The 24,740-nt window shown below is 41.4% G+C and overlaps 1 protein-coding gene across 2 annotated transcripts; it reads left to right on the plus strand.

Moving 5' to 3' along the window:
- The first annotated feature begins 5,716 nt into the window (after positions 1-5,716).
- Positions 5,717-24,545, plus strand: atp2a1l (ATPase sarcoplasmic/endoplasmic reticulum Ca2+ transporting 1, like). Of its 2 annotated transcripts, XM_062055731.1 has the most exons (23): positions 5,717-6,009; positions 6,341-6,358; positions 6,438-6,520; positions 7,021-7,125; positions 8,472-8,610; positions 12,220-12,300; positions 12,374-12,459; positions 12,539-12,836; positions 12,902-13,068; positions 13,139-13,227; positions 13,320-13,422; positions 13,501-13,632; positions 15,123-15,239; positions 15,312-15,530; positions 15,600-15,711; positions 19,427-19,650; positions 19,754-19,974; positions 20,052-20,254; positions 20,323-20,408; positions 20,489-20,622; positions 22,134-22,251; positions 22,379-22,496; positions 24,189-24,545. In XM_062055731.1, exons 1-23 carry the CDS (start codon positions 5,892-5,894, stop codon positions 24,203-24,205), a joined length of 2,988 nt encoding a protein of 995 aa, XP_061911715.1. In that variant the 5' UTR covers positions 5,717-5,891; the 3' UTR covers positions 24,206-24,545. The 2 variants fall into 2 exon arrangements, with proteins under 2 accessions (XP_061911715.1, XP_061911714.1); XM_062055730.1 differs by having other exon boundaries at positions 15,123-15,530.
- The last annotated feature ends 195 nt before the right edge of the window (positions 24,546-24,740 follow it).

The raw sequence follows: 24,740 nt of genomic DNA on the forward strand, positions 1-24,740 counted from the left end.
CACACTTGAACCATAATGCTTAGTCATGACTGACAATACCATCCATTTTCTACCGCTTGTCACATTCGGGGTCAAGGGGGGTGCTGGAGCCTATCTCAGCTGCATTCGGGTCGAAGGCGGAGTACACCCTGGACAATTCGCCATCTCATCGTAGTGCCAACACATAGACAGACAACTTTCAAACTCACATTTCACAACAATTTAGTGTTGCCAATCAACTTATCCCCAGGTGCATGTCTTTGAGGTGGAAGGAAGCCGGAGTACCCGGAGGGAACACACGCAGTCACGTGGAGAACCTTGCTGCCCCCAGAGAGGACTTACTTTGATGTTATGATTGTAGTTGTTTTTTTTTGTCCTACCATACTGATAACTAGGACAGAAAAGGATAGCACTGTATTTGTCATTGCACTTAAACAGTACAACAAAAGAGCATTGTATATGGTGACAGAACAGCAACGCTGATGGGGAAAGTGGTGGGAGGGGGTGGAGGGGGGTACGCTCAGTCTGGAGCCGGGAAAAAAGTTTTTTTTCAATGTTTCGAAAAGCAACATTTTAATAAGTGTTTAAACATGGAGGAAGGTGTAACAAAGATTATAGTTTGAGTAGCTGCCCTGCACTGCAAAAACTGAAATCTAAGTAAGATGAGATATCTCAAATAAGGGTGATATTTGCTTATTTTCTGTCTGTTAAGATAATTCTTCTCACGAAGCAGATTTAATGTTAGTGTTTTACTTGTTTTAAGGGTTTTGGTCCTAAATTATCTCAGTAAGATATTACAGCTTGTTGCTGAGATTTTATGACCTATATTGAGTAAAACATGCTTGAAACTAGAATATCAACTGTTGCAAAGCTGTGTCATCAACACTCACAAGTATAAAACTACTTTTTGTAAAGTAATAATTTCTTATTGAAAGCATGTAAAAAAATAAAAAATCATGACTTTGACACAATTGTGTCTCATATTAAAACAGATGACAGCCAAATGGACTTTGTTTTATTTTCAATGAAACAAGAGAAAATACGTACTCATATAGTAGTACATTTGTTATTAGTGAGAATATACTTATTTTAAGGTATTTTTTTATTTATTGAGGTTAGCTAATTTTACTTGTTTTGGAAAGTCTTGACAAGCCAAATGTTCTTGTTCTATTGGCAGATAATTTTGCTTAGTTCAAATAAAATACCCCAAATGTATTTTTATTTTTTTCTTGTTTTTGAACACTGACTTTTTGCAGTGCACAACTTACCAATGCCTACATTCTTCTTTCCGCAAGTGTGGTCTAAAATTTTTGCTATACGCTGGTTTGTTGTTCTCAAAAATCTTAAACGAAGAGTTGTAATAGTTTCATATTCCAGATATTCCTCATATCCAAGCATTTTCTACCGCTTTCGGGCGACCGAATGCAGCTAGAATCAGCTCTAGCACCCTGCGACCCCGAGAGGGACAAGCGGTAGAAATTGGATGGATGAATGGCGGGGTACACCCTGGACAAGTCACCAGCTCATCGCAGGGCCAACACAGATAGATGGACAACATTCACACTCACATTCACACACCAGGGCCAATTTGGTGTTGTCAATCAATCTATCCCCAGGTGCATGTCTTTGGAGACGGGAGGAAGCTGGAGTACCCGGGGGGAACCCACGCAGTCACGAGGGAGAACATGCAAGGTCCAAACAGAAAGACCCCCGAGCCCGGGGATCGAACACGGGACCTTCTTATTGTGAGGCACACGCACTAAACCCTGTTCCACCCTGCTGTGACATGAGACCATTTGCGTTTTTCATTAATTTTAAGAAATTGCAGTTTTTGTATCCCTACCCACTCTTCCACAAGTGGGGTCAAAAATGACCCTAAGCAGTTCTTTGGAATCTTCTATGAAAATTTAAATCAGAGCAACTCTGACTATCCCACTTACACATTTGATGTCATCTCTCACATCTGATGCAACTTTGACTGTCAATACTGTTCCACAGCAGCCTCACCACCCATGAGGTCATTTTTACTCGGCAACATGCATGTTTTTTGATTTGATTGAAACTTTTATTAGTAGATTGCACAGTTCGGTACATATTCCGTACAATTGACCACTAAATGGTAACACCCGAATACGTTTTTCAACTTGTTTAAGTCGGGGTCCATGTTAATCAAGTCATGGTACAAATATATACTATCATCATAATACAGTCATCACACAAGTTAATCATCAGAGTATATACATTGAATTATTTACATTATTTACAATCCGGGGGGTGGGATGAGGAGGGTTTGGTTGATAACAGCACTTCAGTCATCAACAATTGCATAATCAGAGAAATGGGCATTGAAACAGTGTAGGTCTGACTTGGTAGGATATGTACAGCAAGCAGAGAACATAGTGAGTTCAGATAGCATAATATAATAATAATAATAATAATACCTGAGATTTATATAGCGCTTTTCTAAGTACCCAAAGTCGCTTTACATGTTAAAAACCCATTATTCATTCACACCTGGTGGTGGTAAGCTACTTTCATAGCCACAGCTGCCCTGGGGTAGACTGACGGAAGCGTGGCTGCCAATTTGCGCCTACGGCCCCTCCGACCACCACCTATCATTCATTCAACATTCATTCACCAGTGTGAGCGGCACCGGGGGCAAGGGTGAAGTGTCCTGCCCAAGGACACAACAGCATGGTAAGAGGCGGGGAGCGAACCTGCAACACTCAGGTTTCTGACACGGGCGCTCTACCCACTACGCCATGCCGCCCCCTAGTATATACATTTGATTAATTACATTTGGTTATTTACAATCCGGGGAGGTGGGATGTGGTGGGGGGAGGGTGTTAGTCAAGGGTTGAAGTTGCCTGGAGGTGTTGTTTTAATGTGGTTTTGAAGGAGGATAGAGATGCACTTTCTTTTACACCTGTTGGGAGTGCATTCTATATTTATGTGGCATAGAAGGAGAATGAGTTAAGACCTTTGTTAGATCGGAATCTGGGTTTAACGTGGTTTGTAAGTAGGGGTTTGTGCATGTCAGCACTTCTTTTCTTGTATTAACAGACATGAACAGCTTCTATGCATCTATTGGTGAGACAGTACTAAACCCAGGTGCAGGCCCTGGCCAACTACTTAGAATATTGTGGCTTGCTGTTTTAGCCTGGCTGGGAAATAACTCTCTGTCCAGTAAGAGCCCTTGCGGCTCATTTTGTTGGACACAGGATCCATTTCCTCTTCAGAGGACTCATCCGAGGACTTCTCGGTGTCTGACTGGCCTTGTTCAGTGAGGGGACAATAATCTAGGTCCTCTACATCTGAATCGTCAGATTCTGAGTCAATGCCTCCAATGGGCTCTTCATCCCATCCATCCTGGGTCATTTGTAGAGCAAAGGTCTACAGGGATCCAAGCTGGTCTGCCTAGCAGCCATGTTACTTTAGATAAATAAATAAAAACATTCAAAAGGACAATGTTTGAAATGCACACATCTGTAAGTTACAGTATATAGCAAAAATTGTTAATACAACAGCATATTTATGTGTGTGTGTGTGTGTATATATATATCGTATATTTCGGATTATAAATCGCACCGGCCAAAAATGCATAATAAAGAAGGAAAAAAACATATATAAGTCGCACTACAGTATAAGTCACATTTTTTGGGGAAATGTATTTGATAAAACCCAACACCAAGAATAGACATTTGAAAGGTAATTTAAAATAAATAAAGAATAGTGAACAACAGGCTGAATAAGTGTACATTATATGACGCATAAATAACGAACTGAGAACGTGCCTGGTATGTTAACGTAACATATTATGGTAAGAGTCATTCAAATAACTATAACGTAGAACATGCTATACATTTACCAAACAATATGTCACTTCTAATCGCTAAATCCGATGAAATCTTCTTCCTTGGTGTCGCTTCTAAACAACTCTGCCAACTCCAAAGGTAGACAATGTGCCGCTTCCTCTTCTATTGGTACGTCTAGTCTCTTACGTGAATGAGATAAATAATATTATTTGATATTTTACGGTAATGTCTTAATAATTTCACATAAATCGCTCCAGAGTATAAATCGCACCCCCGGCCAAACTATGAAAAAAACTGCGATTTATAATCCGAAAAATACGGTATATATGTATGTATGTCTATATGTATACGTGTATGTATATGTATATATGTGTATGTATATATGTGTATATATATCTATATGTGTATATATATGTATGTGTATATATACAGTATATGTGTGTATGTATATATGTGTGTGTATGTATATATATATGTGTGTATGTCTACATACACACATTTATATATGTGTATGTATATATATATATATATATATATATATACATGTATATATATATATGTATATATATATATATATATATACATGGGGATAAAAGAGGAAGTCCTCCTTTAGCTGCCCCCTTGTTGTATCATATATTACTGCCTTTGCGCATCTAAGGACTAAAAGTAAAATTGGGCTCACTGTCTGTTTTAAATATTCCAACTTTTCTAAATGTTTTTTTTGTTGGAAAAAAAGAAGCGCCACAAGTATTGGAGTAATTTAGAAAAAGAAAACAAATAATACATCAGAATATCTCCATTAAAAAGTAATATATATATATACACTTATAGGAGAATAAATTACTTGCTGACAGTAACTCAAATGTGGTATGACAACAATAATAAAAATATGACACCCTTTTATTGCACTTTTTTACCTATGCCAACTTTGATGTATAGATGAAATATTTTTCAGTTGAGAATCAGTGGCACGGTTTATTTGCATGCACCTAATGTGACCAACAGTGCTTCTGTGACACCTGTGAGTCAATGCAAGATTTGTGTGTCCGGCTCATGTGTTGCACACTCTGTATCTTCTCTCACTCCTCATAACAAAAAAGAGAGGAGTAATATTTCACCCCCCCCTTATCTGGGCTTCTCCTTTGCGGTGCGATTATGTGTCATGCTGGCTTTAGTCTCCACATTCCTTCTTTTACATGCTCGTTTTATTCTCTCTGATGTAGTTTAAATCTCGGGGACAAAATACTATTACGACTGTAGACAATTGTGTGCCCCCCCCCCCCTTTTTGGGCACCGACCCCAAGTAGTGGTGGTGAAAAGTGATGACGACTCTAAGGCCCCATGGGGCCTGACCAGGGGTCCTAGAGAAATAGTAATAAAAAAACGGTGTGGCCCAGCATCCCTTGTGGCACCCAAGTTTGGAAACCCTGGTCTAAATCTGGGTCTCCCTATTTGCTCGGTAGATTAACGGGAGACTGGACACTTTTTGTCCTTAACACTGTCCCCAACATCCTCAGCAGAAACCAGTTGAGCTGTCAGTCACTCAATGCCGCCACCCAATAACCTCCCACTCCACGATCCTTCTGTCTCGCTCTCTCACCTTCTCTCTTCGTCTTATTTCCACTGACCATGCATGTTCCAAAAACAGATCTCATTTTCATTCACGGCGGTGGTCACACCCCTCCCTCCGCCCCGCCCTCGTCCACGCAATTTTGCTCCTTTGCCCCACCACTTCTTCACCTCCTTTTCCAAGTGTCCCTGTCACCTCCTCGTTGCTCCACCTCAAGCCACGCCCCCCCCCGGACCACTCCCCGCCATCGTGCGCCCCCCACACTCCATGCTGGAATTTGAAGGCGTGTGTCAGCGGGGGTGTCCACCAATCCGGGGACCCTTTATGTGGTATAAAACGATGGGCAAGTATGCACTTATTCGCTCTTTCTGTCAGACCAGCACTCCTGAATCGCAGGGTGCCACACTTGAAGGGCGAGGGTGGTGGATCAAGGGTGCACATCATCACTTGTTGACAACAGCAGAGACGCAAAAAGAGCGCGGCTATAGGCACCGTCACACGGACCGGCCCTTGTCTATCCAATCAGGATGGAGAACGCACACATGAAGGCCCCGGCAGAATGCCTGGCAAACTTCGGGGTCAACGAGAACACCGGCCTGACCCCGGACCAGTTCAAGAAGAACCTGGACAAGTTCGGCTTCAACGGTAAGAAAGGGCCGGGGTAGTGCAATGGTGGGATCCGCATGTCGATGCTTTTTTAGCGAGGCCTTGCAGCAACAGCTGGTTTGACATGCAGAGAGACATTGAGAAGCAGAGATCTTTGAGGGCTTTGAAGGGCTATTTAAAGATAGCCAAAGAAGATGGCTGGAGAGCGAGAGAGACAGGTGACGGCTCAAGAAGCTTCCTGGCTTGACATATCAAGGGGGGTGGATCAGATAAATTTAGGCAAGGGCCCTTGGATGGCTTATGGGTTGAATGATATGTATCAATACTAATAAAACACTGAATCTGCTTTCTTCTCGGTGGATCCCTCCAGAGCTGCCAGCTGAGGAGGGTATGTTTCTGAATTGGACACACAAGGTTAATGTCCGCCATGCGATGTTGATGCATTACGTTGACTTTTTTTTGCACAGGCAAGAGCATCTGGGAGCTGATTGTTGAGCAGTTTGAAGACTTGCTGGTCCGAATCCTGCTGCTGGCCGCCTGCATCTCTTTTGTAAGGAACTCTATAAGACCGAGGTCAAGACTTCTCAGATACCCCCCCGACCCCCCACCCTCCCTTTTGCAAGACGTCCGAGTATGACAACTTGAGACAAATTGCAAGTGCTGGGTGTATTAATTCCTGCAGCCGGCTTTCAACCCCTCCAGCTGTCATGATGGCCTTAGAAGGCGAATATTGAGGGTCGAGGGAGGGAGGGTGTTGGTGGTGGTGTTAGTGGGGGGTGGGGCTGAAGGGGGGGGGGGAATCAGGATGGTATAGGGTGGGGGTGGAGGGGGGTTTATTTTAAGGTTGGGCCAGAAGCTGAGGAGGGAAACTGAATCCTTGGGGAAAAGGTCAGGACTCAAGGAAGGAACGACGGGAACTAAGTCGCAAGAAGATCCAATTATTGGAATAACAATGGCGTCATCTAATTATAATCATATTCAATGCACTCATTTATTATGTTCCACTTTGATGCCCTCCTATTATATGCTGATTCCCTCTTTGTTCTTCAGGTGCTGGCTTGGTTTGAGGAAGGTGAGGAGACCGTCACCGCCTTCGTGGAGCCCTTCGTCATCCTCCTGATCCTCATCGCCAATGCCGTGGTGGGAGTGTGGCAGGTCAGTCACTCTAGGCCTGGCCTGACCTAGCATAGCATAGCAGGGCCTAGCCTGGCACATTGGGCAATAACACGTATCCCATTACAGCGCTCATGTCGGAGAGTACACAAGCTCCAGTTACTGGCTGTTTGTGCTGCTCAACTATCACTTTTTGCAGCTGCGAGGGCTCAAAATAGTTGTTTTGACCGCTGCGATTGTTGTTGATGGTGTTTCACCCTTTAGCACGTCGTACGTAAACATGTCACCTTATACACACAGAAGGACAACACTGCATTGTATTTGCCACACACACACACACACACACACACACACACACACACCCACACACACACAAGTACTAAGTACATACCAAGTAAAAAGCTACCATTATTGACTAATTCACCATTTTAAAATGTACCCATTGAAAACATATTTTATTACGCCAATGTTATTGTACTTAAGTTGTATTCAATTAATAATTATTTTTTTATTACCTTACTTCTTATTTCCCATTCAATTTTATTGTACACTCACCAGGTACGTCTGCACAATCCACTGTATTAAGAACCAAAAAAGTAGTTACTGCAACAGCTCTCAAATATTTTTCCCCAAGTTTCACCTCCAAAATATTTAGCGTTGCAAGTGCAACCTCAAAGGAAAATGTGGATTTTAATTACATTTAGGCAAATCTTTGGTTAATACCGCAATACTGAAGTTGTAAATGTCTATACTATAATTTTACTGAAATACATTTTTTTTTATATGATGAATTCTTCACTAATATCACTAGATGAAGCCTGTGTTTGATAATCAATTCGTTGTGACATTAGTAGTATTACTTAACTGGTACGTTTGTTTATTATACATATTGCAGCAGTGTATATGAAAATAATTTTTATTTTTATAAGTTCTAAAATGTCAAAATCTTTAAAAGATATGTAAGTAATTAAAAAATTGTCGTAAATATTTTTAATTAGAAATATAATTTGTGTATCCTCCTTATTGAATTATGCAGAATGTGTTGATGCCAGATGTTATGCAGCAGCCACATTACTGCTATGCAATGCAAACACCTCTGCAGGCACGCTGTTAAGTGCTTGGCACCGCTGTTAGGCATTTGTCAGTGCAGCAACATTAGTACATCCCCTTGCCAAGTGTTTGTCAAGTGTTGTGGGCTTTTTTTTTCTGAATGAAAGCCTCGCAGCATTTATCATTCCTTATTGTCAGCTTGAACACAATGCATCACTAAGGTATGCAATAAGCCTCGTTTATATCCAACTTAGCCCTGTTGACATCCTGGTGGCTGACCTCCTTTTTTCGTATTTTACTGATATGAGTGTGTATGTGTGTGTGTGTTACTTTTGCAGGAGCGTAATGCTGAAGATGCCATCGAGGCTCTCAAGGAGTACGAGCCTGAGATGGGCAAAGTCTACCGTTCTGACAGAAAGAGTGTGCAGATGATCAAGGCGAGAGAAATTGTCCCTGGAGACATCGTGGAGGTGTCTGGTAAGACATGTTAAGATTGTTTTGAGCTCAGTTCATTTCAAATATGCTTAACAAAGACACAGTGAAGTACATCACAAGTCATCTAAAAAGGAGTAGGAAGAAGCAGAGCTTAATTAATTAAATACTCCGGCTGCACCAAGTTACCATTTCCTTTAAGGAAAAAATGTGTCAAATTGAGTAAGAATAATTGTAGAAGTCAGGTACTGTAACTTAGAGAAAGAACCGGTTTACTTGCACAGGAAACCTCTTAAAGTGTTACTGGACACATCACTAGGTACACCTGCATCCTAAATCCCTTCATATAATATAATCCTCACTTCACACCAAGAGTGCCTTTTAATGCAAGGACCTTTAACAAAATGCTGTACTATTATCACCAGTGAGTAGCAAGTCCGCATTAGATTGTGCCTAATAGAGCGGTCAGCCTGGTAAAAGCCACATGTCTTTTAAAGGCAACACAAAGCAAGCCGCTGGGCTGTGAAAACATGCTGACTGGAGCAAAACACAATTCACAAAATATAAATACCCTGGCTAGCACCTGCCGCACCTCTTCTAGCCTCCCACCCGCCTGCCCGCTCCTTCCTGCCATTGCACCCACTTTTGTCCACCTGTTGCCCCCCTCTAACTGACAACTCAACACCGCAGGCCCTCTCCCCCCAGCGGCATCGGTTTACGCTCCGCACCCTTACGAAATCCACGGATCAAGTATAGAAGTGTTGCAAGGGGTTCTCCCTTACAGTCACTTGATTATTATGAGGTGTGAGAAATATTAATGTTCTTGGAGAAGGTCATTGCATTTGTCAGTGTAGGCGCACCGAATAATAAGTACAACATTTGCCTTTACAAAGATAGTAATGCAAAATTGATTGACGCCACGGCAAACTACCTCTCCATTTATAGCAGGGGTGGGCAATTAATTTTCACCGGGGGCCGCATAAGCAACCCGAGCACTGCTGGAGGGCCACACGACAATATTTCAATTACATTTTGCTCAATATTATTTTTGATATACCGTAAGATAAATAATAATGATGATAATAATAATAATAATTTAATTTAACCTAACTTAACTTTATACAAAAGCAGATTGCTTTTGATGGTCACTTTATCCTGCATTATCCAACATTTTTCCCCATCAGATTTGGACAACCACCTGTTGTTAAAAATAGTTTTTAATCATATTTATTTTATATTGTTTTTTATATTGGTTTTATATGTAATTGTTTTTTCTTTTTATTCAGTCATTGGTGGAGCTAAGGATAATATTTGAATATTGTTTTTAATATTGTTGTGCAGCACTTTGGAAACATTTTGTTGTTTGGATTGTCACACCTGCCAGCTTGTCCCAACACGCATTTACCTCTGTGAACAAGTCATTACCTGTGGTTGTCTCTTTAATTGACTGCATCAGAGCTCTCATCCAAAGTTAGCGAAAAACAGCCCATGTCTCCGGGCATTATCAGCGCAACAAAGTCCAATAAGCACTCCTTAATAAACTCTCCGTCAGAAAACGCCTTACTTTTTCTGGCGCTTTTGTGAGAAATGACGAAACTTGTCCTGACGGCTGCATCTCTGGGGGTGTGAAATATGGCACAAAGTCCTTGTTGGGTTTGCAGTTTTACCATCAACGCATCAGCCTCCCTTGCGCGCGCTTCATCAGACACATTCCGGTATTTTCCCTCGTGTTTCTTCGTGTAGTGGCGATTAAAATGATATTTAAACACAGCAAGCTGTGTACCACACATTAAGCACACGGCTTTACCATTAATTTATGTAAAGAAATACTTGGCAGTCCATGTCTTGTTGGAAACACGCCATTCCTCATCAACTTTTCTTTTTTTAGCGTCTCATCACTTGCCGCTATGCACCTTCACTCACAGGTTCCCCCCGGACATACGGCATAAATAACACATTTCAAAATAAAAGCAGCACAGTTGTATTGCGCGCACGACATAGATGTTTTTTAAACTTTATTTTGTAATTTGTAATTGCGCCGTTCAATTCACTCACAATCGCACACGTGCATACGTCCACACGGAAGTAATACAAATAACACTTTTCAAAACAAAAGCAGCACCGTTGTATTGCACACTCGACATAGATACTTTTTGAAATGTATTTTGTAATTTATGATTGGCCTCACGCGGGCCGGACAGGGATGCGCAAAGGGCCGGATGCGGCCCGCGGGCCGTACAATGCCCAGGTCTGATTTATAGTAATAAAACACCCTAGATGGAGTAAATAGTGCTATTTTGTAAGATTCATGCATTATATAGAGTAATTGACAGAAAAAAAATGTGTGTATATATATATATATATATATATATATATATATATATATATATATATATATGTATTTATTTATTAAATTTTTTAAAATATTTGTATTTATTTATTTATTTTTAATCTTGCAGTGTTACAAATTGGGAAGCTAAATTTGCATAAACAATGACAACAACAAAATTGTATATATAGAAATAATTACTGTAGTAAAATTATTTGAAATGTTTTATTTACTAAATTATTTTAAATAATAATCAACTTTTTTCATTAATTTATTCTGACCACAACAAACCAAAAATAATCTCTATTTAGACAATTCAAATAAAATAGCATTTCCAATACAATATCAAAACCAGTGTAAAAACACAAAACATGGTGTGCAGGAAGAGCCAAATCTTATAATATTCTTCCCCATCAATCAGATATAATAATCTGACTCTTTAGCAACAATACAATACATAATAACCTTTTCTAACAACATCAAGCATATGATTACAGAATATATTTATATATAAATTGTTTTTATAAATACTGACAATAATAAGACCACTTATCATTTCATCAAATGTTGTATATATAAATACAATACACCTTTAAGATGTTTTATGTTTCCTCCTCATTGTTGGACCTGTAAAATATATATTTTTTGTATCTATTTTGGAATCGAATGTTTTTGCTTTTGGATTTTCTCATTCAACAGACTCCACATAGTCACCCCACAATCTGCTTTAAATTGAAATTACTCCTAAAATTAAATATTTTCCATTTCCGTCGTTGAACATTGACATAACCATTTTGGAACAAACTGCTAATACTGTAGTAAGAATATGAATGCTAATACTAATACTACTACGACTAATAATCAATTATATTATATTATGACTGCATTCTTTCAAGAACACCATACATATTAAAGTAATCCTAATCCTACAAACTATCAAACAAACATCTCATTGGCAGACATTTGTACAGTATTTAATACCTGTCCTGCATGAATAATAATAAAAAGTGAGCATAATTGTTGTGAAAGTAGACCAATCCATATATATATACTATGAAAATGGGACCCATTACCTCCCTGCTTGACACTCAGCATCAAGGGTTGGAATTGGGGGTTAAATCACCAAAAGGATTCCCGAGCGCTGCCACCACTACTGCTCACTGCTCCCCTCACCTCCCAGGGGGTGGAACAAGGGGATGGGTCAAATACAGAGGATAATTTCACCACACCTAGTGTGTGTGTGTGACTATCAGTGGTACTTTAACTTTTTTTTAAAGACTGGAGTATTTGGAGATGGATAATAAGTTTTCATGTGTAATTCCCAGTTGGTGACAAAGTCCCCGCTGACATCAGACTTGTTTCCATCAAGTCCACCACCCTGCGTGTTGACCAGTCCATCCTCACTGGTGAGCCGACAGAAAAGACAGGCTAATATGGCACCTTTTATTGGCAGTTTTTTAAGCTACATTTCCTCCCCAGGTGAGTCTGTCAGTGTGATCAAGCACACAGAGAGCGTGCCCGATCCCCGGGCTGTCAACCAGGACAAGAAGAACATGCTTTTCTCTGTATGCATTTTCCCTTAATCATCATGACCTGTGCTCGGACCTTCTGTTATAGCCTCCTCTCCTCTCCTCTCCACTGCAGGGCACCAACATCGCTGCCGGCAAGGCCATCGGTGTGGCAATTGCCACCGGAGTCTCCACCGAGATCGGCAAGATCCGTGACCAGATGGCCGCCACCGAGCAAGAGAAGACCCCTCTGCAGGCCAAGCTGGATGAGTTCGGCGAGCAGCTGTCCAAGGTCATCTCTTTGATCTGCGTCGCCGTGTGGGCGATCAACATCGGCCACTTCAACGACCCTGTCCACGGGGGCTCATGGATCCGCGGTGCTGTCTACTACTTCAAGATTGCCGTTGCCCTGGCTGTGGCCGCCATCCCTGAGGGTAAGACGGAAGACATTTTGCACAGAACCCCCCTTTGTGGTTTCTGACGAGTTTGTCCGTCTCAGGCTTGCCCGCTGTCATCACCACCTGCCTTGCCCTTGGTACCCGCCGTATGGCCAAGAAGAACGCTATTGTCAGAAGCCTGCCCTCTGTGGAGACCCTGGGCTGCACCTCTGTCATCTGCTCCGACAAAACCGGCACCCTCACCACCAACCAGATGTGTGTGACCAAGGTGAGTCTTCCTAAACTTAAAAAGTCGCTGAACTTGACATAACGACACCTGACCATTTCCTGCTCCACAGATGTTCGTTGTAAAGAACGTCGATGGCAGCCATGTTGAGCTTGATGCCTTCGATATCTCTGGCTCCAAGTACACCCCCGAGGGCGAGGTGTAAGTGAACCATTCCAAAAGCAAAACGCTACTACCGGTACTAATTTCTCTATAGAACCATCTCTAATTTCCTTTCAATCCTTCTCGTGCAGTTCCCAAGGTGGCGCAAAGACCAACTGCAGCGCCTACGATGGCCTTGTTGAGCTCTCCACCATCTGCGCCCTGTGCAACGACTCCTCTCTAGACTACAACGAGGTAGAGTCTACTACTAAAGCTTACGTGACGCGGAACTGTTGAGCCACATCACCGATTTATGTGCCCCCCCTCCTGCAGTCTAAGAAGATTTATGAGAAGGTTGGTGAGGCGACTGAGACCGCCCTTTGCTGCCTGGTTGAGAAGATGAACGTGTTCAACACCAACGTGAAGAACCTGTCCAGAATTGAAAGAGCCAATGCTTGCTGCTCCGTAAGATAACTCTTCTTTTATCATCAGTTTTCTTGTAATTGATACCTAAGGCTTAATACTCAGCTGATGTTGTCAGACGGTCAGTTTTGGACACTTGACTCGCATAGACATACCTTGTTGATCTGAGAAACACCAACAAATCCTGTGGGAGTACCTTAGTATAGAGTGGTCTCTTATATTTAATACCCAAACCAAGGGTCACATGAAGGGGCTTTGCACCAAATTCTGGGCCCTCATACACAAGACTCCTGAAGGAGCTCCCATCCTGCCTTCAACCCAACGTTGCCACCCCATACACACACACTTAACATTTGTTCAATGCACTAAAAAACTAATTATTACATTAATTCGGTCGAAACCATCTTTTTAAAACACATGTGAAAACCTGAATTAGGTGTTTGACTTTTTAAAAATGGAACGAACATAACTAGAACATATATACACATACCCCCCAAATATGTAGTTTTACAAACAAGTGCCAACAAATTCAATATCAAATGGCCAGAATATGAATTTAAACCTGTCATAATTCACTTAATAATGATTATAAATGTTTGTAAAGTAGATATTAGCTGGCACACATAGGATTATCATCAGTGGGTAATCTGAATCAGAATAAAACATCATTATTATCATGATTATATATTATTAGTGCATCTCCTGGGGGTTAAATCTCCCCTGTTTTTAAAAACTAGTGGAGCCTCTGTTTCTAGCTTTAATCTAGGGTCTTTGAACGCACTACAGTTATGAACAATAAGATGCAACAGGGAAACTTGTACATAAATTTCTCTTATGCTGCCACAAATAGATAATTTTTATTTTGACCTTTCTTCTATCACCTCATCCTCGTTCCAAAATGCTGGTGCTGTGTGTGAATGCTTAAAGGTGAGCTTTGATGGTTATGAGATCTTTGTTAGGTGAAGTGTTCCAAGATGTTTTGCCTCTATCCAAGTGGTACGAACGTTTTTTGCATTTTTGATAGAGGGGTGTCTTAGACATCTTAAAATTAGATTCAAGCAATCTTATTATTGAACTTACATGGCCATAATATTTTAGTTCAAACCCCGACCGAGTCATTCCAAAGACTATGAAAATGGGACCCATTACCTCCCTGCTTGGCACTCAGCATCAAGGGTTGGAATTGGGGGTTAAATCACCAAAATGATTCCTGGGCGCGGCCACCGCTGCTGCTCACTGTTCCCCTCACCTCCCAGGGGGTGAACAAGGGGATGGGTGAAATGCAGAGGTTAATTTCACCACACCTAGTGTGTGTGTGACAATCATTGGTACTTATATTAACATTGAGGTTTTTTTTACAACTTACATATTCAAATGGCATAAAAAAAGTCTTCAAACGTTACAAAAGTCCTGTGCTTGGGGCTACAGTACAACATCCCCACTTAGCCCTCCACTTTGCGTCACTTTTGGTGTCTTTATACTGCACCCCTGTTTTTGACCGTGAATCTACTGGCCTGTCTTTGTTCCAACAGGTTGTCAAGCAGCTGATGAGGAAGAACTTCACCCTTGAGTTCTCCCGTGACAGGAAATCCATGTCCGTGTACTGCACTCCCTCCAAGGGTGACGGTGGCGCCAAGATGTTTGTGAAGGTTTGGCCCGCTTCTCTTACACACTTGCCTTTGCTGCCTCAGCAGAGGATTTTAATCGACCTACCTCCACAGGGCGCCCCCGAGGGTGTGATTGAAAGGTGCGCCTACGTTCGCGTGGGCACCACCCGCGTCCCCCTGACTAACGCCATCAGGGAGAAGATCATGGCCGTCATCAGGGACTGGGGTACCGGCCGCGACACTCTGCGTTGTCTGGCTTTGGCCACCCGCGACACTCCTCTGAAGCCAGAGGAGATGGTCCTGGAGGACTCCACCAAGTTTGCCGATTATGAGGTGAGCGCTTGACCTTCAATGCATTCAATGTGGTGCGACCGTGACCTTTTACGCCCCCTCTCTTTTCAGACTGACCTGACCTTTGTTGGCTGCGTGGGCATGCTGGATCCCCCTCGTAAAGAGGTGTCTATCTCCATCGAGTTGTGCAGAGATGCCGGAATCCGTGTCATTATGATCACTGGTTAGTATTTTGTGTTAGAAGTGAAGTGAGCAAATTAAGACCCGGGGGCCACATGCGGCCCGTCAATCTTTTCAATCTGGCCCGCAGGACATTCCCAAATATTTTTTTTAGATCTCTAAGATGGAAAGTGTAGCTGCCATTATGATGTGCAGTGATGTTTTCTAATGACCGTAAGTCTTCAACTATACTAAATATTTCAATGCTTGAAATCTGCGCTTTTGCATTATATACTAGTTACTATGGTCATCTAATTAGTTACTATGGTCATCTAATTAGTTACAATAGTCATCTAATTAGTTACTATGGTCATCTAATTAGTTACTATGGTAATGTAAGGCACAGCAGCTCAGACGAGGCACCAAGCAGTGTGGGTGGGGAGCGTTGCCACAGAGTGTTTCCAGAGCCTGAAATGTGGGTGTCAGGGACAGACGCGGAAGGAGATTTTTACAACAAAGTTCTAAAGCTTAGTGATATATCACATATATCAGATTTTAGGTGGGTTTTTTTTACCCTTTGCGCTCATATTTCGCTGTTTGTTGCATTTTTGTTGCGTTTTTTGCTGTCAATATTCAATGTTTTATCGTTCATAGTTAATATTGTAAATCCCACATTCTTTATTTACATGTACATTCTGGGTGTCTCATTCAGTAAACAATTTTAATTCCATTCCGTTTTTTAAGGCGGTCTTTAGCATTCAATCATACATTATTGTGAGGTTTTGTATTAGTGTTCCTAAAAACAGATATACCGGCCCCAGACACATTTTTCCTTTAAATTTGGCCCCGAGTCAAAATAATTGCCAAGGCCTGGGTTAGAGTGTCCGCCCTGAGATCGGTAGGTCGTGAGTTCAAACCCCGGCCGAGTCATACCAAAGACTATAAAAATGGGACCCATTACCTCCCTGCTTGACACTCACCATCAAGGGTTGGAATTGGGGGTTGAATCACCAAAATGATTCCCGGGCGCGGTGATCAAGGGTTACGGGTCAAATGCAGAGAATAATTTCGCCCACACCCAGTGTGTGTGTGTGTGACAATCATTGGTACTTTAACTTTAACTTTACTTTAGTAAATGTTTGTACACATTGAACACAATATAAATCGCTATATAGTACTCTATATCTAACAAACATAACCAGAGGTTGATGGATCAACTTTCTATTTAATAACAAAACCAAAACAACAACTAGCTGAACTGTCCTCCTTATTGCTGGAATGCCGTCACGTTCGGCTCACGTCCTGCCCAAGGAATACTGGTGGTGGTCAAGCTAACTCTGTTCTCGATGGGTGCTAGGTGCCATTTAGCCTTTCTCGAAGACAAAATGCCCTATGCTTGTGTTGTTTTCGGCTGTACGAACCGTTCAAATCCCGGAAAGAGGAAACGTTTCTTTAGAGTTCCTTGACAGGTTAATAAAAAAGGCGGTAAAGTACAAGATTTTACGTGTTGCTTTACGAGAAAAGCATGCACCTCACACTCCAGTCCAAGGGAGCAGAGTCAAATAATGCATGAGTTTACAGTGATCACTTCATTAAAGGTTTGTTTGTAATACTTTTAACGGTTATTATTTCCCATTTAAGTGTTATCTTGATATTATTTGTATTTTTTAAACACATTCGAGGGTTTTGTAAACCACCAACTCGGCGAGTCTTAATAAAAGAAAGCAAATGTTAGCAAAACCTGAAAGAGATAAGCTTTCACCAAAGGCAGCAATCATAAATGAATCTTTCAGCACATACACAATGTTGACATCGATCGTTATATTTTGATAAACACTGGAAAAACAAGCTACTCGTAAACGGCGCATGTAACAGCAACAAACATCAGTAGACGTAAAGTTACATCATGAAATGCAACCTTAAACGATGCATACTTATTCTGAAGAGTCTTGATACCAATTTCCTCTACAAAGAAGTTGTAGATCTCCACTCTTTTCCAATCCAAATCCACTTGTTAAGGGGGAAGGCAGTGTCGACAACGCTGTGGATACTTCCTGAATATTTTAAACTACATATTGCTTGTCCATTGCTTTCTTGGGACTAATATTGCTGGGTGACATATGACGTCACGCCCGCTTTGCTTCGTCACGGTATAATTCACATGATGGTCGACAAGTTTGAGCGCAGTGTGAATGCAAGTAAGAGACGTGTTAGTAAATGAAGAGTTTGAGCTTTTCTGTGCTGTTCCAATAGTTCAAATAGAGGGATGGGAAATACCTTTTAATAGAGTCCCGACAAAAGTGGTTCATAAACTGATTAAAAGTCAGAGAAATTTTATAAGTGCATTTAGGGAAATGGCTCTCAAAAATGTCACTTTCATCATCTAGTGGAATACAGTCGTACCAGTCAAAGGTTTGTTTTAACACTTGATTTGTTTGTGAAACTTTCTGTGATGCAAGCGAGTTTATTATTTACTCTATAGGTAGTGTTTGAGAGCAGAACTAAGCGTAAAGAAAGGTCAAGAGATTGCATTAGTTTGTTTGGGTTCTTTTAAGTTGTGTTTTAGTTGCTATGCCTAAATATAGCTACAAAGCCTTGATTGTGGACATAAACTAACATAAAATGTCCTAGTAATAAATATTGTGATCGTTGGTCCAATCTCATTGTTGATTTTCATAACCGAAACTAAAACTTAGTTGTTGAGCAGGAAAGTCAAGTGCTTTATTCAACACATCATAGCTTCTTTGGTGCTATTTGTTAGCATGAAAAAAAAATCCTTAATAGTATTAATAAACTGGATGAAGAAATCTCTCGTGGGCTCAATAGCATACAGAATCTTTATACCGCTAAATATTGTTGGAAAATAAACATGGAACAAGGAAATCTATAGCAAAAAAATATGAACTTCACACCATAAAAACAACTGCAGACATGAATTGTAAATGAGACGAATATTTGTAGCAGGAAATCAACTGCAAAAACTAAACTTTTTCTGATTGGCGTCACAATCACAGCAGCACGGCACTCGTTATGTCAATCAAATACATTAGTTGGCGATACAGGAATAAATCCAACATTGTCTTTCACTGATTAATGCTTAATTTGTGGACACTTCAGAAGTAAAGACATGATGTGCCTCTAATCTTTTCTTCTTTAAATCCTTGTAAGTGTCAAAGAAGTGCGGTCGAGGCGAGCATTAACGTTTACTTCGATGATCATAAATGGTTGAAATCTTTCCAAAAAAATTTTTTAAATCAACTTTATCTCATTTTAAATATGTATTAGTGATCGCTTATATATTTACCTCTAAACTTTTCAAAATACGGCTAGATTTGCACTGGTGCAGGTAAATAAAACAGTCTAACAGGGCTCCAGACCACCACCTGAACCCCGGAAGTGCCTCTGGGTCAAGTGATTGCAACCTGGCAATTGAGCTAGGAAAACGAGAAAAATGTGGTAAAAGGGATAAAAAAACACTTGAAGTACACAACAAAAGCACTGCCGAGCTGATTGAATGAGCACCGGAGAGCGATCAGCCCGCCCACAATGGTTGTGCTGCCGGGCACAAAATGGCTTCGCCCTGAGGTGGATAAAGCGTTTGTGCACCGAGACAAAGTTCCTACACCAAAGCATATTTTTTTCTGCCTGTGGTTCATACAATACAACAATGAGGGGTTCGTTAATAGAGGTTTTACTGTATCGTGATATTGGTTGCTGGCAAAGGCAAAGTATTGCAGTATCATCGTATTGTGGAGTCGTTAACTCTATTCCCTCTGCAGGTGACAACAAGGGAACCGCCATCGCCATCTGCCGCCGTATTGGCATCTTCAAGGAGGATGAGGACGTCACCGACAAGGCCTACACCGGACGCGAGTTTGACGATCTGCCCCTCCACGAGCAGGCCGAGGCTGTCCGCAGAGCTTGCTGCTTCGCCCGCGTGGAGCCATCCCACAAGTCCAAGATCGTTGAGTTCCTGCAGGGTTTCGATGACATTACTGCCATGGTATGAACGTCAAACACAGGCGATGATGATGATGATGATGATGATGATGATGATGAGGATGAACGGCCACTTGATTCGTCATTTGCCTTCCTGCCACCTGCAGACCGGTGATGGTGTGAACGATGCCCCCGCCTTGAAGAAGGCCGAGATCGGCATCGCCATGGGCTCTGGCACTGCCGTTGCCAAGTCTGCCTCTGAGATGGTCCTGGCTGACGACAACTTCTCCTCCATTGTGGCTGCCGTTGAGGAGGGCAGAGCTATCTACAACAACATGAAGCAGTTCATCCGCTACCTCATCTCCTCCAACGTCGGTGAGGTCGTCTGGTAAGGGAAGCCGGCAATTTTCATTTCCCACGGCGTGCCGTTGTGTGACTCGTTCTTGTTGGTCCCGTCCTGCGCAGTATCTTCTTGACCGCCGCTCTGGGCCTGCCCGAGGCTCTGATCCCCGTGCAGCTGCTGTGGGTCAACCTGGTGACTGATGGTCTGCCTGCCACCGCTCTGGGCTTCAACCCCCCTGATCTGGACATCATGGGCAAGCCCCCACGTTCCCCCAAGGAGCCCCTGATCTCTGGCTGGCTCTTCTTCAGATACATGGCCATTGGTGGTACGTAGCTTGTAGATCTCCTTGTGGGATCTTGTTCAGTTTTTTACCCACTCTGTGTCTTTTCACAGGATACGTCGGTGCTGCCACCGTCGGTGGAGCTGCCTGGTGGTTCCTGTACGACAGCACCGGTCCACATGTCACCTACCACCAGCTGGTAGGTGTTGTCTCTGGGCCATGCCACAGTCTCACTTTCTCCGACACCCATTTAACCGAAACCTCTCCTCCTCCCTTTAGTCCCACTTCATGCAGTGCCACGACGAAAACGAGGACTTCACCGGCGTGGAATGCGAAATCTTTGAGGCGTCTTGTCCCATGACCATGGCTCTGTCCGTGTTGGTCACCATTGAGATGTGCAACGCTCTCAACAGGTACTACAACAAATACAGCATGGGTGCAAATCAGGACTATTCAACTCACGGCCGAGTTCGGTTCAAAACTTGGGAGACAAACATTTTTGCAGCAATTGGCAGATCCTTGCATTGACATTTTAACTTTGCTAGCAAACAGAACCCTGAGGTCTAAATTTGTGATTTAAACAACTGAGGTGTTCCTCAAGGTACCTTTTTAAGTCCTCTCATTTTAGGCAGTTGCGCATTTTTTTCGAAATGTTATTTATGTTACCAAGGTGTTGCTGTAGCTTGTTTTCTTCAGATGCAGTCAGCCGTCATCGGTTCAACTTCTTTAGTTATACTAGTGGTGTTCCTTCAGGTTCCACTTTAGGTCCTCTCTTTGTCATCATTTGGGCTATTCAACTGGTGGCCTGTGAATTCAGTTAAAAAAAACCTGTGAGATACTCAAATGTTTGCAGCAGATTCTTAAAAACACTAGATGTGATCTTTGATTAGCTTTTTTGCAAAAGGTCCTTAGAAACAACAGAACGCTTCTGTAACAAAATCAATAGACCAAAATCAAGTGTATACTGGAGAGGATGCTGGTTCTTCGGAATATACAAAATAAAACCAATAGTGAAGGGAGAAGGCCCCCCCCCACCCCCCGGTCATTAGCTTCCTGGAAATGTGGCCCCAAAAAACTATTTAACCAAATACGTTTCCATATATCAATTATATGCCGCAGATATAATATACCGGTACAAAATATTTTGTAAATATTTATTTACATACTATAATTGTTTCCAAACAGTGTCTGTCACATGATAGTAAAACGGCTGATCAAACAAAACAAAAGACTTCGTCATGGACCCACTAGCTGCGGAAGCTAGCTTTCTAATCAGCTAAACAGACTCAATAACTCCACAATGATGGTTTTGGTGAATTTACAAAACTGAAACAATACAAAAAGAATGCCATTGTAAGTTAATAATACAAACACAGAATCTTGTAAACGTGTTAGCATATTCGCTAATGCTAACTGCACTTTTTTTTATTTACATTTCGATAGCACATACAATTATGTCTGAAAACACTCCTACAGACATCACACATGGGATGTTTTTTTTAAAGAACGGGTTGTTTTAGTTATATTGTAAAACTTACAAATGTTGTTTGGAGTGATGAATGAAGAATCCTTTCGAGCAGAAACGCGATTGGTGGATACTTCCGGTTCATAGAACGAAACAGGAAGTACATTTTCAAGCCACAGCACCGGTAGTGCGCGAACTCTTCGAAAAGGTGGCACCATAGCACAAACAATAACACACTTTTTCAGTGTCTGTGTTGTATGAAAACTATTTGTTGAATACAAAACATTATGACCCTTAGCGAAGAAAAATCCATTAATTAGCTGCACCGTTGTAAGTGGCAGGGTTCAAAGCGTGGGAAAAAAGTAGCGGCTTATAGTCCGGGAAGTACGGTAGTTGAATATATCTACTGTAAATAAATGACACATAAGAGCGCTGATTATTATTTTTTTCTCCTTCAAGCTTGTCTGAGAACCAGTCCCTGATCCGCATGCCACCGTGGAGCAACTTCTGGCTGCTCGCCGCCATGTCCCTGTCCATGTCCCTGCACTTTATGATCATCTATGTTGACCCTCTGCCCGTAAGTCCACGCATGAAGAGACTGTAGACCTGCCCAATGCAGCCATCGTCTGTTGTAAACTGGCACCGTATAAATGAAGGACTTATTAACGCGGTCCAGCACTGACTCCTCCCCCTTCCCCCTCCAGATGATCTTCAAGTTGACCCATCTGTCTGTGGAACAGTGGATGGTTGTGCTCAAACTCTCCTTCCCCGTCATCCTGATTGACGAGGTGTTGAAGTTTGCCGCCCGTAACTACGTTGAGAGTAAGTACTCTGCACTTCTGCTCTTTCTAACGAACCGTATCCCCTGTTGTTATTATCCTCACCAATAATGTGAAGTTTTACCTTCATTTTGTATCATTACCTTTCCCATCGTTGACTCGCCATTCGTTATTACATTAACCCTTCTTTGTCGATTTCCAGACTAATTCAGTCCACCAACTCCGTTTAGCCTGTAACTAAATCAAGGTATTATACATCTTAAAGCGCTACTTTCTGCCAGTAAATGTCATCTGTTTGCACGTTTTATTGTCATTTCGTCCCACATGTCCTCATGCACATCCATGGTGCATGTCATGAATTGCAGGTTTATGGTTATAGTGTGTCCTCTTTGCTGCTTTTCGTACTTTTGTATGTATGTTGGAGCCCTTGGGATTTTTTTATTTATATTGTTTTGCATTACCGGTGTCACATGACCTTCGGTGGTGAGTTCCTCCTCCTCTGAGTTACAGCTGTCAGCATTTGCATGATAGCTTATTTAGTAGCAAAGCTTGCTCAGCAGCATCGTGTCAGTTATGGTAAATGGTAAATGGGTTATACTTGTATAGCGCTTGTCTACCTTCAAGGTACTCAAAGCGCTTTGACACTATTTCCACATTCACCCATTCACACACACATTCACACACTGATGGCGGGAGCTGCCATGCAAGGCGCTAATCACGACCCATCAGGGGCAAGGGTAAAGTGTCTTGTTCAAGGACACAACGGTCGTGACGAGGTTGGTAGAAGGTGGGGATCGAACCAGGAACCCTCAGGTTGCTGGCACGGCCACTCTCCCAACAGCGCCACGCCATATTTGGCATAATCAGCTATATTAATTAGGGATGTCCGATATTCCGATATCGTCCAACTCTTAATTACCGATACCGATATCAACCGATACAGATATATACAGTCGTGGAATTAACACATTATTATGCCTAATTTGGACAAACAGGTATGGTGAAGATAAGGTCATTTTTTTAAAATAAAATAAAATAAGATAAATAAATTAAAAACATTTTCTTGAATAAAAAAAAGTAAAACAATATAAAAACAGTTACATAGAAACTAGTAATTAATGAAAATGAGTAAAATTAACTGTTAAAGATTAGTACTATTAGTGGACCAGCAGCACGCACAATCATGTGTGCTTACGGACTGTATCCCTTGCAGACTGTATTGATATATATTGATATATAATGTAGGAACCAGAATATTAATAACAGAAGGAAACAACCCTTTTGTGTGAATGAGTGTAAATGGGGGAGGGAGGTTTTTTGGGTTGGTGTACTAATTGTAAGTGTATCTTGTGTTTTTTATGTTGATTTAATTAAAAACTTTTTTTTTTAAAATAAATAAACGATACCGATAATTTCCGATATTACATTTTAAAGCATTTATCGGACATCTCTAATATTAATAATAGATATTTGCAACAACTGTATTTTTCATGATTAAATCTTAATTTGGTTCATTTAAACAATTACATTAGGACAAAAAGATGATTTATTTACATGTTGTATGTTTGCAGGTGGTTTTAGATTGCTTGCTTTCATTAGACTGGAAACTCTTTTCCCCGCTTGCCTCAGTTTTTTGGGAACCCAAAAAACATTTGCAAAGCTATTTCAAGTCCTCGTCCGACTGTTTTACCCTTCCGTCGCCAAATTCTAACTATTTTTTTTCCCTCTTTGGTAGGTCCAGAGGCTAAATAGAGATGTAGAAGAAGGAGATCTTAAAAGGGTTGGATAGAAATAGGCGAAGAAGAGAGAGAGCGAGAGAGAGAGAGAGAGAGAGAGAGAAAGAAAGAGAGAGAGGAGCAACACAACCTATTGAACCAACCAACAGAGGAGAGAAGATAAAACACAGGGAAATGTGCAAAAAACGACAAAATGTGTTAAAAATCTATTTAAAAAAAATAGCTATCTATATAAGGAAGGAGACTAACATTTTTAAAAAGAAATGTGGGAACATCCCTGCAAATTATTTAAGATTTTATTCTAAGAAAATAAAATATGTATTAAAAGTGATGTTTTTTTTTTTTTGTTAAACTTGGATATTCTCAGCTGTTGTGTTTTTGTGTCCTCTGTCTATTTTCCTATGATTGACTTTCCAGTTAATTACTTTTAATTGTAGTCATTACTGTCTTGTGCAGCCTCCTTGCTTTATCTTAGTGTAGGCTTGCATTAACGACGTAACTGAAAGGGCAGAAAAAAAGAAGGCAACATCCATCCAGCTGCCAGGACTCCT

The sequence above is a fragment of the Entelurus aequoreus genome, linkage group LG08 (assembly GCF_033978785.1).
Source record: "Entelurus aequoreus isolate RoL-2023_Sb linkage group LG08, RoL_Eaeq_v1.1, whole genome shotgun sequence".
NCBI classification, from domain to species: domain Eukaryota; kingdom Metazoa; phylum Chordata; class Actinopteri; order Syngnathiformes; family Syngnathidae; genus Entelurus; species Entelurus aequoreus.

Coding starts and splice junctions, on each gene's coding strand:
- atp2a1l (XM_062055730.1), top strand. CDS start 5,892: ATGGAGAACGCACACATGAAGGCCCCGGCAGAATGCCTGGCAAACTTC. Junction 12,460..12,538: donor AGAAGAACATGCTTTTCTCT/GTATGCATTTTC, acceptor TCTCCACTGCAG/GGCACCAACATCGCTGCCGG. Junction 13,228..13,319: donor TACACCCCCGAGGGCGAGGT/GTAAGTGAACCA, acceptor CTTCTCGTGCAG/TTCCCAAGGTGGCGCAAAGA.